This window comes from Crinia signifera, chromosome 7 (assembly GCF_055691185.1).
Source record: "Crinia signifera chromosome 7, ASM5569118v1, whole genome shotgun sequence".
In the NCBI taxonomy this organism is placed as follows: Eukaryota; Metazoa; Chordata; class Amphibia; order Anura; family Myobatrachidae; genus Crinia; species Crinia signifera.
The window spans coordinates 185362932-185381851 of record NC_139223.1 but is presented as its reverse complement, the minus strand read 5'-3'; the positions used below and the strand labels follow the sequence as shown (position 1 = coordinate 185381851).

The 18920-nt window shown below is 46.2% G+C and overlaps 1 protein-coding gene across 1 annotated transcript; it reads right to left on the bottom strand.

Annotated features, from left to right (window-relative positions):
• Positions 1 to 10148: 10148 nt before the first annotated feature.
• On the bottom strand, positions 10149 to 12761 carry LOC146021317 (uncharacterized). Its single transcript, XM_083155110.1, has 3 exons — positions 12149 to 12761; positions 11495 to 11785; positions 10149 to 10156 (listed from the first exon to the last, which is right to left on the bottom strand). The coding sequence occupies exons 1-3, from the start codon at positions 12699 to 12701 to the stop codon at positions 10149 to 10151; spliced, it is 852 nt and encodes a 283-aa protein (XP_083011236.1). The 5' UTR covers positions 12702 to 12761.
• Between the last annotated feature and the right edge of the window lie 6159 nt (positions 12762 to 18920).

Here is an 18920-nt window from a genome sequence, read left to right as displayed (position 1 = left end):
TCAGAAAGATATTGTACCCAATCATACAATCTCAATTGATTATAAGATGGATTGTATGCAGATTGTGTGCACATCTTATGTACACAATCATGCAGCAGATGGATTGTATGACTGATTGTATGATGGATTGTGAGTACATTGTGTGTACAAAAACCACTAAGGACTGCCGGGGATTTCAAGGGAAATTGTACACAATCATGAGCGCAATCGATCTTAAGATTGATCTTTCTGATGTATGGCCAGCTTAAGAGAGAACCAGTTGTTTGCAAAACTTGAGAAATGTGAATTTGAGGTGTCTCAAGTATCATTTCTGGGGTACATCATTTCCTCCGAGGGATTTCAGATGGATCCCAAGAAACTTCAGACCATTGTGGATTGGTCTCGACCCACCAACTTGAAGGCAGTCCAACGATTTCTTGGATTTTCAAATTATTACAGACGCTTTATTCATTCATTTTCTTCTATCGTAGCGCCTCTTGTTGCATTAACCAAGAAAGGAGCCGATCCATCTATTCTAAATGGTCCTCTCAAGTAGAGCAGGTCTTTCAGGCTCTAAAACAGGCCTTCATCTCAGCCCCAGTTCTGAAACATCCAGACCCTGATCTCCCCTTCATAGTGGAGGTGGATGCCTCCGAGGTGGGGGCCGGAGCAGTTTTATCGCAAAGGGATCCTGAGTCTCTGGAGTTACACCCCTGTGCATACATGTCGAGAAAATTCTCTCCAGCCGAAGCCAACTATGACGTGGGTAATAGAGAGTTACTTGCTGTCAAATGGGCCTTTGATGAATGGCATCACTGGTTGGAAGGAGCTGTTCATCAAATTTTAGTTCTTACTGATCACAAGAACTTGCAATATATTGAAACAGCCAAAAGGCTCAATGCTCGGCAAGCTCGCTGGGCTCTGTTCTTTATGCGGTTTAACTTTTTAATCTCCTATAGACCAGGTTCAAAGAACAGTAGAGCAGACGCTCTTTCTCGCTGTTTTTTTCCCCAACACGAGATCAGGATGAGTAAATTCCTATTTTGCCGGCATCCTGTATCCATGCAGGGATCAACCAGACCTTGGAGGATCTGATTCATCAAGCCCAGGGTCAGGCTCCTGCCCAAACCCCAACCACTCGACTGTTTGTGCCTGAGTCTCTGCGATACAGAGTATTGTCAGAACTGCATGATTCTAAAATTGTGGGTCATCCAGGAATTGTCAAGACCTTAGACCTTTTATCCCGGGTGGTCTGGTGGCCAGGGATGGCATGAGACACCAGGGAATTTGTTCTGTCATGTCCAGTTTGCGCCCAACATAAAGTCCCCAGGTCCCGGCCCCTTGGGGTCCTTGTACCTTTATCCATTCCTTCCAGGCCATGGTCACACTTAGCCATGGATTTCATAGTTGGCTTACCTGTGTCATCTCAGTGCCAAGTTATTTGGGTCATCATCGACAGATTTTCTAAGATGGCACACTTTGTGGCTCTGAAACAATTACCTTCTGCCAAGGAGTTGGTTGGGTTATTTCTGCAACATGTGTTCAGGCTCCATGGCTTGCCCACCGACATTGTGTCTGATCGAGGTGCACAGTTTGTGGCACAATTTTGGAGACTTTTTTGTTCCTCTCTTAAAATAAAGACCAGTTTAACTTCAGCCTTTCACCCGCAGTCGAACGGACAAACCGAGCGACTGAACCAGTCCCTCAAACAGTACTTGCGATGTTTTGTGTCCAAACTACAAAATGATTGGGTTAGCTTCCTGCCATTAGCGGAGTTTGCATATAATAACGCTTATCATTCAGCCTCGAAAGCTTCACCCTTCTTGGTGGTATATGGTCTTCATCCACGGGCCAATTCTTTAGGACCAGAAGCCGCCAGATCTTCTTCCTCTTCCGTCTCTCACCTCAGAGTCATTTGGAGAAGAACCCATGAGGCCCTCAAGGAAGCAGCCTTTAAAGAAAAAGCGTTCGCTGACAAGTCCAGACGTCCTTGCCAGTTTAAAGTTGGTGACTGGGTGTGGTTATTCACCCGTAATATCAAACTCCACCAACGTTCGGCGAGGTTAGGGCCGAGGTATATCGGTCAGTTTCGGATTGTCAAGAGGGTTAATCCGGTGGCTTTTCGCCTTTTGCTGCCCAAATCCCTCAAAATCGCCAACACCTTTCATGCCTCCCTGCTGAAACCGGTGTTCTTCTCGCGAAGATTTCCCCACAGGATTAACCCTGGGTCTTCCCCAGTGGTGGTACGGGGACAGCGGGAGTTCCAGGTGGAGAAGATATTGGATTCCAAGTTTCATAAGGGTTCTCTACAGTTTTTAGTGCATTGGAGGGGCTTCGGTCCAGAAGAGAGGTCTTGGGTTCCCGATAAAGATTTGCATGCTCCCAACCTTAAGAGGATATTCTTTCGGGAATTTCCGTACAAGCCCGGTGGTAGGGGTTTGTTGACCCCTCCTCACGGGGGGGTACTGTTAGCGTCTCGGACGCTCGACTGCCGGGGGCTGTTGCACAGAGGGTGCACACAGTGCTTTCGCCCGGCTCAGCCGAGCGTCCGCATGTCACTTCCGCCCGACGGAGTGACGCGACTTAAGCCCGGCGCGGGCGCACAGCACTGGGCTCCCGGCGTTCCCCTGCAGCCGCTCAGCGGTTGCTTGGCAACAGGGGACGCCGGGAGTCGCGCGCTCGGTCATCCTGATGTATTAATCTTCCGGAGGCCGGTCCTGCTAGACGGCGCCATTGATTGGCTGCACCATCCTTCTTAAGGGATGGGCGCAGGCAACATGGCGCCGGTTATAGCTATTCAGCTGCTCCTGGTCCCACTTCCAGCCCGGTTACTGGTCTCTCAGAGTCTGTGCTGCAGCATATTGGTACCTTTCTCATCCTTATCCAGCTCCCCTTTCTTGGGTGCACGTGAGTGCTCCTGTGGACCCTGGTTATCTTTCTACCATTACTGTTAAGGCAGATTGCCTTTGTTTTTTGTTGTCTTATTCTGAGGAATATTGCCTTCATTTTCTGTTACTATCCTTTGTGGATTACCCAGCCAATTCCCTTTATTTTTGGCTGAGTATTAGCCTTCTCCCTCAGCCCTGCTCGTCTCCATCATCAGTAGGGACTGTTCGGAATTTCTGTTATTATCTCCCTCCTTGGGGGTCCGTGTCAGGCAGGGTATTGTTCCTGTTTTATTATTATCGTTTTGGGGAATACAGTGTTAGTGTTTCCAGTCTTTGTTAGTGGGTATTCCCCGTACCCTTCCATTTGTGTTTGCGACTGGGTCGCATTCCCGGTTTTTGGCCCGATGCCGGCAGACAGGGTGTCTTCCCCAGTTAGGCCCAGTAGTCAGCTTTTCCTTTTGAGGTTAGGGCTCTGACCATCGCTAGCCCTTTGTCCTTACATAAGACCTAGCTGCATCGGGGTTGAAGCGGACCTAACTTGCTCCTTCGGACGCGGCGGCCACAGTTGAACACTAGCACTCACAGGGGCTTGACATCTGCCAGAGGTACTCAACAGAGTAAGTGTAGGGTTCTAACCGGTGGTCCCGGCTACGGGCTCACGCCTGACGTTCTGTACCCAGCCTCCTGTATACTATACAGGTATACTATTAATCCGGTCTGCTGTACATTATTGCTCTTCATCTGTATTTATATCGGTACTTGTTTCCTAGCACAGCACCACCAATTTTAATACCAAACCCCTCTCATGTTTGAAATGCCCCCCCCCATTGTTAACGCCACCCCACTATTGACGCCAACCCGAAGCGTGGCGAGCGCAGCGAGCCCGCGGGGGGGGGGGGGGGGGGGCAGCGGTACGCGTCCTCCGACCTTTTCATACCTCTACTATCCATGTCGGCGTGGAGTTGATCTTATAAAGTGTGGCGAACGCAGCGAGCCACCGAGCCCAAAGCGTGGTATCCGCGTCCCCTCACAGGTATCCGCGTCCCCTCGCGGGCTTCACAGGTATCCGCGTCCCCTCGCGGGGCTCGCCACGCTTCGGGCTCGGTGGCTCGCTGCGATCGCCACACTTTATAGAATCAACTCCACGCCGACGTGGATAGTAGGGGTATGAAAAGGTCGGAGGATGCGTACCGCCGCCCCTCGCGGGCTCGCTGCGCTCGCCACGCTTCGGGTTGGTGTCAATAGTGAGGTGGCATTAACAATGGGGGGGGGCATTAAACATACTTTTTAACCATATTCAATGTGAAATGGGCCATATTGGCCCATTTCACATTGTCACCTATGTAAAATCGGGTTGATCACGTTGATCGCTTCGCGGGCCATTACAATGGCCCTCGACCGACACGATCAATCCGATTTTCACTTTAAAAATAATTTAACATTGTTCCCTATGGGAAAATCATGTTGATCGCATCGGTCGCATCGCGGCCCCTTATTAGGGGGCGCGATGGACGCGATCAACGCGATTTTCTCTTTCACCGGCAAATTAGCTGGTGATTGACAGAAAATCGGGTCCATCGGGTTGATTGTATGCCTTAAGTGCCTTAAACTTAAGGCATACAATCAACGAGATGGGCGCCGTGCTAGGAAACAAGTACCTTTATATCTGTCAATAACAAGTGACATTGTACTGTTACCCTATATGCACATATTATCATAACCATCATGTCCGATTACTTAATGTTCTTTCATGTCTAAAACTCAATAAAAATTACTTTATCAAAAAAAAAAAAAAATCTAGTCAAATTGCTTAGCAAGTGACTGCAAATCTCTCTGTGTGTACAGAATGAGCGATAGTGATCATAATCTCTCATTGTGAACCACTACCCGGCCTTGTTTTTGCGTAAGCAAAATTTCTTAGCACAAATCACTGCATGGGTATGGGCTCTTCATGGGCAATCTGGACACAGGGAAATTGCCTAACTAAATAGCTTAGCAAAATCACTTAGCACACATCTCTACGTGTGTATGCACCTAAGCAACTCTGAGAAAATATCTGAAGGTGCGATAATTGCATGCACATCCTTTTTTGATCTGTGCAATGGGATGTGCGCAGGAGCGCGCATCGCATCGCACCCGCAAATTTCACGGTGTATGGGCACCTTGAAACTATGAACCTTAAAGACAAATTGCGGCTTCTATATATTTGCATAAATTTGAACATCATTCCAAGCTCTAAAGGCTTTTCACCAGATTCTGACAGATTGGGCAGAGAAACTGCTTAAAAATGCAAGGTCCCGTGCGCATGTTTGACCTCCAACTCGGCACCCTCCCAGCAACGTGAGGTGGGATTGCATGCGATAAGTCACATGTAGAAGTTTCCGGGTGGCTCAAGGGGGATCAACTTCTTGTATAGCCAACTTAACTTTATCAAGCACTATGGGCCTTATTCTGGTTCACTCCTTCTGGCAAATTCCTTCTTAGATGGACAAAACCATGTGCACTGCAGGTGGGGCAGATGTAACGTGTGTAGAGAGAATTAGATTTGGATGGGGTTTTACTTCAATGTAGATCTATATTGCAGTGTAAAAATAAAGCAGCCAGTATTTACCCTGCACAGAAACAAAATAACTCACACAAATCTAACTCTCTCTGCACATGTTACATCTGCCCCCCTGCAGTGCACATGGGCCCTTATTCAGATCTGTGCGGCCGGAGCCGCACACGGTGCTCCGGCCGCACAAACCAATCCCCGCCCACGATACGGATCGCCACGGCCGTCCGTACACGGACGGCTGGCGATCCGCAAGAAAATGGTGGGGCGTACGCCTCCACCATGGTGGGAGCTGCCCCCTGCATTCGATGGTCGGCGACCATCGAAGGCAGGGCCGCACGCCCCACCAGGTCCCGCAAGCTGAGACCACACGGACAATCGTCCGTGTGATAGCTTGTATGGGGGCTGAGAGCTGACATCCGGCGACGTCAGCTTCCCGCCCCCATCACTGGCGTCATACCCTCATTAGCATGCATACGCCCCGCGTTTGCATGGGAACGCCCATGAAACGCGGGGCGTATGCATAGGGAAATGAGGGTATGAAGCCCCTCACGCCCCTATAAGCCCCCTTTGCGGCGGACGAACTACGTCTGCGGCGAATTGGGCTGCACATGCGCAGATTGACCTCTGCGCATGTGCAGACTGAAAACATCGGCGGTACGGCCGCACGCGGGCCGTACCGCACGATTCAGAATAAGGGCCATGGTTTTGTCCATCTAAGAAGGAATTTGCCAGAAGGAATGAACCAGAATAAGGCCCTATGCCTTTCTATATTAGCATGTTGCATTTCTAATACACGTTTACTGCAGGATAGGAGAGACAGCCATTAACACTAATGTTAATGACTAATGTTAATAAGCTAATTAGCAACCCCATCTCTTGACACGCGATTTACCAGTGGCCACTACTATGAGTCAGAGGCAGAACTCTGGGAGGCAATGGAGTCATCTGCTGCCGGGCTCCTGCTCTTAAGAGGGCACCTCTCCTCCCCTGCAATTTTAAATCCATTAACTGAAGGCCATTGATATCACTTCTGGAGTTCTGAAATATGTGTTCTATCTCTATCTCTCTCTAGATATAGATATACTGTATAAATACTGTGTATATGCCTTTTATACTTCATAACAGACATACAGTATAAACTTTATATAAGGTTGTGTGTGTATGGGGGGGCAATACACATCTTGCCTCCGGACAACTGGGACGAACTTACGCCACTGCTATGAGTACTGAATTTCTGAGTGTATCAGAAGCAGAACACTACCAAGAATGGGTCAGGCTGACTTCTCTGTTTCATGAGAACAGTTTATTTTTCTTTCTTTGCAATATTGTTTGCCAAATTCACCTATGCAATTTATTTCAGACTGCGCCTCCTATTGTAAGCTTGCGAGCAGGGTCCTCCTACCTCTATGTCGCTTTGTTACCACCCAGTTTGTTTTATCACCGTTTTCAATTGTAAAACGCAATGGAATATGCTGCGCTATATATCAAACTGTAAATAAATAAATAAAAAGTGAAAAAACTTCATTATTATCCTCATCATCCAAAAATGTATTTAAAAAAAAAAATGACACACAAACACACAAAACAATTCTTCCTTATTTTGGGCTTTGGCACAAATAAGTACGAACACCCGATTTACAGATAGGCACAAACAGAAACCATTGTGTTCCCGACTTACCAACGACTGCGTGCATTTTGAATTTATTTTTTTCATGGCAACTGCATTTAATGAGTCTGTTTTTCAAAGTGCAGCTGTGTGACACCATCTGATTCCGCTGACTGATTGAAATGCATATAATTAAAATTTAGTTTTCACTCGCTGGATATCTTGTTATTTTATCAGACGGAGTACTCTGACTGAATTAGACATAAAAGAAAACCTACAAATTAGAGACTGGAAAGATGCTTTTTTAATATAAAAAAAAAAACCTGTATAAAAAAGAATTTATGTAAGTGGGCTAGGCCATTTAAATGTTTAATCATACTGTAATACTGTGAATGGGCCCTACTACATCTGAATATGAAAGAAAATCTGTTCAATTTGCAAGTCTAAATGAAGGATTGTTTGAAGCTGGTTTATGACGCCTGGGGGTGTTTTATGTGCTGTAAATATAAAGAAAAGTAAATTATTGCTGAGCCACTTAGATTTCAGCAATATTAGTCCTAAAATGCAGAATGACTGCTAACAGAAAATGTGTCTCCATGCATTAATGTGGATTCAGATTCCTTCTGAATGGGGAAAAGTGACGGATGGTGTTCAGATATTTTCATCAGAGCCAGAGCACGATCTCTGCAATAAATAGTCTCTTCATGTTGTCCTCTGAATGAATTACTAAAAAAATCTAACGTTATTTCGTAGTTGCCTACTTCCTGGCTGCCAGTTCAGCGAGGCAGGGGTGGACGGAGCCGGTGACAGGGCAGGATGGGGGCGGGGTGTCTACATGGCCTGGCCCCCGCCGTGCAATGCCGGCATTTTGGGCAGTGCAGGGTGGGGGTGGGGGTGGGGCTGCTCCATGCACGTGCGGGGGGGGGACGGGACGTGGGTTGCGGGAGGCTGCCTGGATTCCGGGAGGCTTGCCTACCTTTCCAGGGGGGCTGGGAGTAAAGACTTGGCGTGTTCCTATTTCCATAGGTTATAGATTTCATGTGGTAGCCATTTAATAGGTAATCTGTCATGCAAATGAGAAGAGGCGTCAATCATCAATAAATTTGTGATGATTAAAACTTCCAACATTTCCAACATTTCATTTTTAACCCAGGGGTAAGATTCTCCTTTTTAAAGACTTAAGCCACATACACACTAGACCAGGGCAGGCCAAACCGGTCCTCGAGGTCTACCAACGTTCCACGTTTTCCAAATCACCTAGCTGGTGCACAGCTGTAGTCATTACTAATACCCCTTTCAGACAGAAAAATCCCAAAAACCCAGGTATTTCCCGGATACAAAAACCCGGGTACAACTAGGCAGCAAGGGGCTGACCCCCTTTCACACAGGAGCAAAAACCCGGGTATTTCCCGTGTCGACCCCTTTCACACAGAAGCCGGATTTTTCCTGCAAAACTCTGTGTGTCATAAGAAAAGGACAGTTTTAAAGGCACACAGAGATGAGATCATGAAAAGTGGGAGGTGTCTGCTTACTGCATTGCATTAAACATGGCTGACAAGTTGCAGAACCTGGAGGTCATGAGTGCTCTGTGTGTTTTGCTGCTTACAGCAAATCAGAGCATTATGCAGATGCTTACACTGTGCTACCTGGCACAGTGTTATGCCAGGAGGAGGAAGGCACAATTTTTGGTGGAGAGGGCTTCCACTCGACGCAGGTATTTGCACCGGAGGAGAGCCCTGATTTTGTCCAGTGTTACCTCTATCCTGAAGTCTACAAGTGCCTCAAACCGGTCGTTGTGGGCCAGAGACCGCAGGCATGGAGAAGCTTTCTGGGAGACTGTGGAAGCTTTTGCACCTGAGCAGTGGCTGGCACATTTCCGGATGTCACGAGCCACCTTCTACTACCTGCTGGAACTGGTCACCCCGGCACTTACAAGGGGATGCACCAATTATCGGAAAACCATTGAGCCATGCAGGAGACTGGGGATTGTGTTGTGGTGGTACGCAACACCAGGGGAATACCGTACCATCTCATGTCTGTTTGGTGTGGGCATTTCTACGGTGTGTGTTCTAGTGCGGGAAGTGACACAGGCATTGTTGGAGAGCCTTTACAAGCGTTTCATCTGCTTACCACAAGGCGACCGACTGGATGAGACCATAACAGGTTTTCTGCGAAGAGGCTATCCGCAGTGTGCTGGAGCCATCGATGGGACACACATACCCATTATTGCACCCCCAGATAACCCAGCAGATTACCATAACCGTAAAGGTTGGCACTCCATCATCTTGCAGGCTGTGGTGGACCATAAGTATTGGTAAGTAGTACAGTATGCAGTATTTACATTAGTGATATGATTGGGCCGCACTGTATATTGTTAAACACAAATACATTTTCTGTTCAGTTTCACAGATGTCTACATTGGCTGGCCTGGTCGTGCTCATGACTCACGGGTACTTGCCAATTCGGACTTGTTCCAGATCGCGGAGGAGAAGAGAGGTGGCTGGTTGTTCCCTAGAGAGGTAACTTTGTCTATTTTTAAAAATGTGCTCTTTAACCACTACAGTTGCCACCTATACAATTCTAATGTTTTTTTTTATACCGTTACAGTGGTCAAAGTTTGTATCCGGGGTGGAGATCCCAGTCCATATTATTGGAGATGCGGCATACCCTTTGAGGCGTTGGCTTATGAAGGGCTTCACGCAACATACCCCACTGTCTCCTGACCAAGTCCACTACACCCACACTCTGAGCTCGGCTCGAATGGTGGTGGAAAACGCCTTTGGAAGACTAAAGGGGCGATGGCGGTGTCTACTGAAGAGGAATGACATTGCCATTACCCTGGTTCCAGATGTGGTGGCAGCTTGCTGCATTCTGCACAATGTGTGTGAGCTACAGAAAGAGAACTTTTTACCTGAGTGGAATGTGGAGGACTATGACCTGGCTGATACCCCTGTCGAATCAGCAGGGTACGAGGGTGAGACAAGTTGTTCCACTGCTGAGGTTATCCGTAACACCCTCACTATTAACTTACAGAGTATGACACAGTAGATAGAAGGACACATTGGTTGGATGTTTGAAAGAACTTGTTTTATTTTTCACAAAATATGTTTTATGCTTGTTAGTTCACTTTTAAATATAAAATGTTTTCAAATATATCTTTAGTGGTCATAAATACCCTTTCAACACTGAAACAACATTGAACTATTGCAACACGAGGTAGAATAAGTATTTAGCATAGGTCTATCAGTGGTGGGTGAATAGGTTGTGCTGCCATCCAAGCTGGTATTGTATAGGGGAGACACACACCTAGTTTGACTGTCCAGCAGCCACACATTTTCATCCGGCACTGTATATATAGATAAACACTTGTATTTGCAATTTTTTGTACCTGTAGGGCACAGGTCTTCAACCTGTGGCCCTTCAGATGTTGTGGAACTACATGTCCCCGCATGCCCTGAGTTTTTTTGCCATCCTACTATAGGAAAAAATGTGGCAATGTATGGTGGGACATGTAGTTTCATAACATCTGGAGGGCCACAGGTTGAAGACCTGTGCTGTAGGGCAATTCGAAACACTCTGGCTCCTGCCGGGCAGTGAAAACCCGCACGGCCAGGAATCTGTGCCGCACACAGCAGTTTACAATGATGGGATCCGGCTGAAACCAGGCGGCCTGGGTGAATGGTCACATCTGTGCCCATTATTAACTACGGTGTGTGGCACGGCTTCCTGGCCGTGCGGGGTTTCGCCATCCGACAGGAGTCAGAGTGTGTGAAATAGCCCTTATTACACCCCAAAAAAAATATAAATATATAAATATAAGCCCCAAACAGGGAATTTTTTTATTGCCTTAAAGATAAAGAAGAAGGCATACTGTGTACACATTATAGATTATGTTCAGCCACATATCTAGAGTATACTCTATTTGTACACATTTAAATAAAAAAAAGTTTGAGAACTTTGATTCAGCTCCAAACTGAAGAACCAAATGAGCTTTTTTGAGGCTCATAAACTAAAGAACCATAATACTCTACTGTGTACATCAAAATGGAACACAGCATTTAACGGGCCTTGTAAGTGCCACTTTTTAAGCAAGAAAAATTGAACGAGCCCAGAAAAAAGAGAAAAAGAACAACCATATAGCAACATTACTACAAATGCCTGTAGGCAGTGCTGATTACAGTGCTAACAGGAGTGTTATGATTACTGGCATTCACTGAATCATCAGCATAATTTTTCACATTGCCATATTGCCTACTATATCCTGTGCCATTGACAGTATCATGCACTGTCTCCTGTGGACTGGTATTGGCATGTGGCCTACTTGGCTGTGTGGCATGTGAAAAATTATTGCCCATGTTTTCAGTATAACTACGCCCTTGGCCCTGCACAGTAGTTTGGCTTGAATTTGAAGGCATAAATATATGGCCTCTGTGTGGAGGATTACAATAATCACCCTCAGCGTACGGACTACACAGCTTGTAAGGCTGCGGATTCTGTAATGTAGACACCATATTGGTAAGGTCATCTGTGCATCTCGATTTTCACGCGCTATGCGTTCGTGCAGACCCACCAACTGTGTGAGAAAGGAATCTTGCAACTGTCTCTCGTTGTCAAAGAAGCGCTGCAGTCGGGCATCCTCTTGAGTTTGAAATTCAAGATCGGACTCTCGGAGATGATCTACCAGGATTCTTGACATTGAGCGCGTAGCAAGCTCCATCTTTGACGTTTTTTTCTTCCTTGCAGGTACATCAAATACTAAAAATAAAGGAAAAATCATTACAATCCAATAGCGGCATGCCAGTGTATATATATATATATATATATATATATATATATATATATATATATATATTTATATATATAGAGAGAGAGAGAGACTACTACTACTGGTTCCCACAATACCCCTCTCCAGGGCACACCACACGTGTGCTGTAGTAGTGGGTGCGGGGTTGTTACCTGTGTTACAGTGGGACTACAGGTCCCAGCAAGCCTGCAACACATGCTGATACTTGGGAGAACCACAGGTACCAGCATGTGGGGCATTAAAGGCCTGCTGATACCTATAGCCCCCTGTACATCTATTAAAATAGATACACAAACAATACTTGAAAAACTTACTGTTACGACGCAACGTTGGGGTCTCAGTCTGTGCAGGAGTGGGTGTCCCAGATGGAATAATGGTGCTGGCTCCACTGTCCTCAACCTCAGCCTCTAATGGATCAATTGTGTCCTCCATGGCAGCAATAGGATCAGGGATGCTGTTGTCTATGCTGTCTTCCAACTCCATTATAGGTGGGCAAGATGGGCTGCATTCTGGAGTTATGCTCCGTGATGAAGCTGCACTGGATGATGATATGGCAACAGGGTTCACCAGGGCAGAATTGCCAAAGACCTCGTTACATTGGTCGAAGTAAACCCATTCCATCCTCCCAGCACCACTTTTCCTCCTGTTGTTGTCACAAACTTTGTTGTAGTACCTGCGCAGAGCTTTTAGTTTGTTGACCACCTGCTGCTGGGTACGCACAATGCCCCTTGAAGTGAGGACCTTGGCAATATTGGTGTAGACTACAGCGTCCTTCACTGTGCCAGTAATCTGTTTTCGGATTTCTTCCTCCCCTCTGACACTGAGCAGCTCACGGATCTCCTCATCTTTCCAGTGTGCCATGGCCATTTACTGCTGCGCTGCACGCCTCTGCCACGTGCGCTCAGCCAATCAGGGAACCTGTAAAGATCAGCCAATCACGTAGCGCCATGCTGCACAGCCAATCAGCATGATTTTTCAATAGTCGGGAGAAAAACACGGGTCGGACCCTTTCACACAGCCGCAAACACGTGTCTGACACGGGAAAAACCCAGGTAAATACCTGGGTCGAAGTCCCGGAACTTTAGACCCGTGTTGACCCTTTCAGACAGAAGAAAAACCTGTGTCGACACGGCAAGAGCAGGGAAATTACCGGGTCTTTTTTTCTGTCTGAAAGGGGTATAACTGTCACATTTTTCAGATCACCTAGCTGGGGCACAGCTGTAGTCATTACTAACTGTCACATTTCCCAGATCATCTAGCTGGTGCACAGCTGTAGTCATTACTAACTGTCACATTTCCCAGATCATCTAGCTGGTGCACAGCTGTAGTCATTACTAACTGTCACATTTTTCAGATCACCTAGCTGGGGCACAGCTGTAGTCATTACTAACTGTCACATTTCCCAGATCATCTAGCTGGTGCACAGCTGTAGTCATTACTAACTGTCACATTTCCCAGATCATCTAGCTGGTGCACAGCTGTAGTCATTACTAACTGTCACATTTCCCAGACTCCCTAGCTGGTGCACAGCTGTAGTCATTACTAACTGTCACATTTCCCAGATCATCTAGCTGGTGCACAGCTGTAGTCATTACTAACGGTCACATTTCCCAGATCACCTTGCTGGTACACAGCTGTAGTCATTAATGTCACATTCCCCAGACTCCCTAGCTGCTGCACAGCTGTAGTCATTACTAAATGTCACATTTCCCAGATCACCTAGCTGGTGCTCAGCTGTAGTCATTACTAACTGTCACATTTCCCAGACTCCCTAGCTGGTGCACAGCTGTTGTCATTACTAACTGTCACATTTCCCAGATCACCTAGCTGGTGCACAGCTGTAGTCATTAGTAACGGTCACATTTTCAAACCTGCTGCATTCATTCCTACTGTAGATCCACAGGTTGCATGAATTACATGAACTGTTGGTCGATCTTGTGGATAGGTGTGGCCACCCCTGGTCTAGAAGATCCCGACAACACAGATATTGGAGACGGCGTGGACCAGGTGAGTTGCTGGCATCAGCAAATGCATACACACTTGCTGAGAGGAGCAATGGGCGAAGCGGGGGCCATGCTGTAGCATGGCAATAATGAGGACCTCCCTCATCTGTACATGCAGGATGAGGGAGGGGTCTTTAACAGTGTGTGGGAGCACGCATTGTTGGCGATATTGCATGTACCTGTACATATTAGACACGATAGTAAAAGATATTGCTCAGAAAGGCCCTTCTCATCTAGTGTGTACAGGGCTTTACAGGAACAGTTTGGATTAACCAAACCACATTTCTTTGTATATATTCAGACAGGGACGTCTGTTCATATGGGCTTAATGGGCATCTGCCCAGGGTCCCCAGGTATATAAGGGCTCTATTCTGATAGCTGAGGATCCCCTTTTTCCAGGGATACTAGAATTTTTTAAATCGGTCCTGGGGAACTGGAGATATCCAACTTCAAAGCAGCAGCCCACATCCGACCTGTTAATTGCAATTCCCAGTCATTTCTGAGAGTATATTCCAAAAGCTGGGACTCTCTTCTTCCTGTCAACACTAGCGGCATGTCTCTATCATGCCCAGAACCAGAGATATCAGCCTTCCAGCAGCCGGTCCCTGCTCCAGCTCCAAACGTCTGGTGTACAGTTTTATATTTTTGTCAATGGATTGCTCTGGCTCCTGATCTCTGATCCCAAGTTCCCAGCACCTCCTGAAAGTTGGGACTCTAGGTTTTTATACTATTGAAGGCTAAGAAATCTATTTCCAGATAATGGTGATATCTGCAGTCAAACAAGCTGCCCTTCTACCAGAAAATGACGAATATTAAGCCCACTCCATTATCCAACCCTCCACTGTGTATAAAACATCCCCTACCTCCCTGGAAGCCATTTACAAGGGACCCTTCATTCAGCTCAGTGCCCCCTTCCACACGTTAGTGTTCTCCCTCCCACCACCTGTGCAGTAAAGGAGTAATTAGCAGAAGTTACTGCTCCAGGTCCTGCATGTTGAGTGGAAGATAGAGCACCCCCTGCCACCCGTGGGGCATCAAAGCTGCTGCTGATAGCACCCCCTGCCACCCGTGGGGCATCAAAGCTGCTGCTGATAGCACCCACCCCCCCAGTGCATTGCTTTGCCCAGGGGCCCACACTGCTGTTAAGATGGCCCTGTATTCAGATTAGACATTTTGTGGATACACTACTGAAGACAATGCAATTCTCTGACACCCCTGACTACCTTATATCTATAGTTACTTCTGTCAATTTATCATGTGAGATATTTATATGCTGTACTAATACAATCTGTAGCTGATAAGGTTTGGTTAAAAGCTGTGTTGACTTTGAAAGAAGACTTCCTTTCTATAAATAATCGTTCCCTTCTATTCAAGCATTATGATCGTATATTAAAAACCTTCCAATACTCTTCTTTGCAAGAAGTTTATATCGATGTAATTCACAGAGGGCTTAAATATCGCAAACCCAACGGGAACATTTAGTAAAGGATGAAACAGGAGCATGTCTAAAGTGTAAGGGTTTCTCAGCTATATTTATTCACAATTTTTGGTTTTCAGTAAAGAAATTGGTGTAAAATAATTGATTTTATTAGATGTCTTCGCTCATAGTTCTTTTAGCTTTACCGTGTGCTAATTTCCTGAATTGAAACTTAAAACTAGATTTTGTTTTCGGCCATTCCTTACTGCACTGGCTAAGAAAATAATAATGAAAACCAGGGCCGCCACTAGTCATCTTGGGGCCCGGGACTGACCGTCAGTCCGGGCCACCTCCCCCCCCTCCCGGAACTGACCTTTCACTTACCTAGCTTTGGCACCGCCCTGTTTCCTGCACGGATGCCTCCACGTCTCCTCTCCAGGAGCGCACACTGCACAGTGGAGCCTGCAGAGCGCCGAGCCCCTCTGTCTGTATCCAAGGCTCGGCGCTCTGCAGGCTGCACTGTGACAATAATTCTTTGCATACTCACTTTACTGCACCTGAGGACTTAGGGAAATTAATGTTTAAATAATAGACACTATGGGGGACATTTACCAAAATAGATTCGTAGAAAAAAGGTGAATTCGTAGGGAGAAATACACTTTTTTTTACGAATTTGTATTTTCGGGATTTACAATCAGGAGCCGCTAGGCCTTGCGGCCTAGCGGCTCCTGATTGGCCGCTAGGCCGCAAGGCGGCCAATAGCGGCATTCGGGAGGCGGAGCCGCACGATGTAAACAAACACCGTGCGGCTCTCTGTCCGGCTGGATTCGGGGTGTTCGGTTTGTTTTTTTGCAAAGACCCTTACCTGGACTACGTCGCGCTGGGACAGGTGAGTATGGTTTCCTTCCACAGGTTCCTCCATGGATTACGTCGGACCCGGACACCGGACGCCATCGCCGACAGGGACGCCGACTTCAAGAAGGACGTCGACATGAAGAGGAACGCCGACACAGGACCGGAGGACATCAGGACCAGGGCTACCTACGGGAAGAAGATAGGTAAGTATCAGTATGTGTGTAATGTGTGTATTAAAGTTTTATTTTAAATGTGTGTCAGTGTGTTTTGTGCACTATTTTTTTAACTGTGGAACTACAAGTGCCAGCGGGCCCTTTAATGCCCAGCAGGCTGGGACTTGTGGTTCTCCAAGTCCCAGCTTGCTGGGGAGGCTTGCTGGCACTTGTAGTGCCACAGTAAAAAACAATAGTTTTATCTATTTTTTTTACACCATTTATCAGCTCGATGCCCACCGCCCAGGGGCATCGAGGACAGCACCAGGCTTCAGCCTGGTCAGGTAAGTCCTGGAGGGGGGGGACCCCTTCATTGGGGGGGTCCCCACTCCCCCAGGGCCCCTGGCCAGGCTGACTGGTCGGTAGGGTTAATGTTTTGGCCGCGGGACCTTATATCATAAGTGTCCCCCGGCTGTGACATTACCCTGCTGGCTGGTTTTGCCTGGGGCTGGTTCTTAAAATACGGGGGACCCCTAGTCATTTTGTCCCCCGTATTTTGGGAACCAGCCCCGGACCTGGAGCCTGGGGCTGGTTGTTAAAAATCGGGGATCCACTATTTGTCGGGTTCCCTGATTTTTAATTACCGTTCCCGGCTCCTTCAGCCTGGTGCTGGTTTCGGCTGTGGGGGGGACCCCACGCCGTTTTTTTTTTTCATTTATTTATTTTTCTATTTTTTTTACACACTGCAGCCTGCACGGATCTGACTGATCCGTGCAGACTGCTAGAAATAATTCGTATTAGCAGCCGTATATACGGCCGCTAATACGGATGGTTACACCATCGGAGGGTTACAAAGCAGTCGTATCTGACTGCTTTGTAACTGACCCTCCGGAACACGAGTTTGCATACGACTTAAACAGTCGTATGCAACCGTAGGGAAAATACCAATACGAAAAACTAGGTTTTTCATATTGGTAAATTTCCCCCTATATAACAGTAAAAAATCTCTACCCTTTTGCAACAATATTTGGTGACTGTAACTAATAAACAGATACTTTGTCTCACAGAAAGGCTAAATATAAAGCCAGTGAGCAGTTAAGGGAACAGAGGATATAGAGAAAACATTCTGTTATAAATAGTGATAAAAAGATAATTTGTCCCTATAACACTACAAATCAGGGACAATTTACTCCTGTAAAGAACAAATAGAAATAGCAGCGGTCGTTGAGATTTTATATCTTAAAAACATTTTTGTCTTTCTATCTTTACTTATGATATTTTAAAAATGTCACCATTTTTATTGAATATCATTAAAAGTTACATTTTACGGATTCATTTTTTTAATATATTTTTTGACTTTCAGTGCACTCACACAATACTCATCTTTTTCTGTTGCAAAATATGTCTATTACCGAGTAGTGGGTGGCACCTCCCTTACAGATATAAAAAATATTCCATGAAGAAATATCTAAAAAAGGAAAAACACATATCTAAGTGGAGATAGGAAAGTCTCTTGTAAAAAATCTAAAAAGACTGGTGCGGGAGTTCTCTTTGTATGTGCACTGTGCAATGTGCTTGCCTGGCTGGGGGGCCGCTGGGTGGGGAGGCGGTGTGAGGCCGCTGGGGTGGGGATGTGGCACCGTGCCGCTGACACTGTGGGACCCACAGCACCCCCCTGTCGGCAGCCCTGATGAAGACATGGACCTCTCATCCCCCACTACCACCCCCCCCCCACACACACACCCACACACACACACACCCACCCCAGGTCTTTTCTGTGTTATCTTCTCAAATGTAAAACTTAAAACACTTTGCTATTACCTTTTGGATAACAAAAATAATTTGTTTTTAGGATAAACATATTTAACTGATGAATCTTCATCTTCACTAAATTGTATACAAGTGCCGGCATCTTACAATGTACTGTACTACCACATTAGGTGATTTACACAGTACACTCCCTGCTGTGCTTGTGTTAAGGGATTGCCAAATGCATTAAGTTATATTACCGTGTGTTACAAGAAAACAAAAGCTATTGCCAAAGAATGACACTTGTATACAATAAGCGCATTTATCTGCCATGAGCTTACGGGTTATCATAATGACTGCTATCTCTATGTAATTACATCTTTACCTTGCAATACCCTGTCATCCATTTGTCTCCTGATAATATGAAACATTTGTATTCAGGGAAGATATTTTGGTAGATCATTGAAATATTTGCCCTTCATGTAAAAGTTATTAAACGGAAAAACACATCAATGAAACACTTTACTTGATATTACATTGTGAACTCAAGTGCAGTCGCCAAGATTAAAATAAAAAGGAAATACAAGCCTTCGCTTCAATAATGTGCTTTTGTTTTAGATTGATTACAGGGAGAAATAATATTTCATACCCCCCCAGTAATACACTACCGGCATTTGCCGTCCTATAACTGACAGAGACTCCCAATTAATTTAGAGGCAGATGGAGCAGCACGGATGGTATAATGGTTAGCATTACTGTCACACAGCACACCACCAAACTGTGCGAAGTTTGTATATTCTCCCCTTGATTGCATGTGTTTCCTCTGGGTGTCAGCAGCGCTGAAATCCCTGTGCTGCAGCGCTGCCACAGCAGGGTTCCCCGGCGCCCTGAGAAGGGCATTCCGGGTACT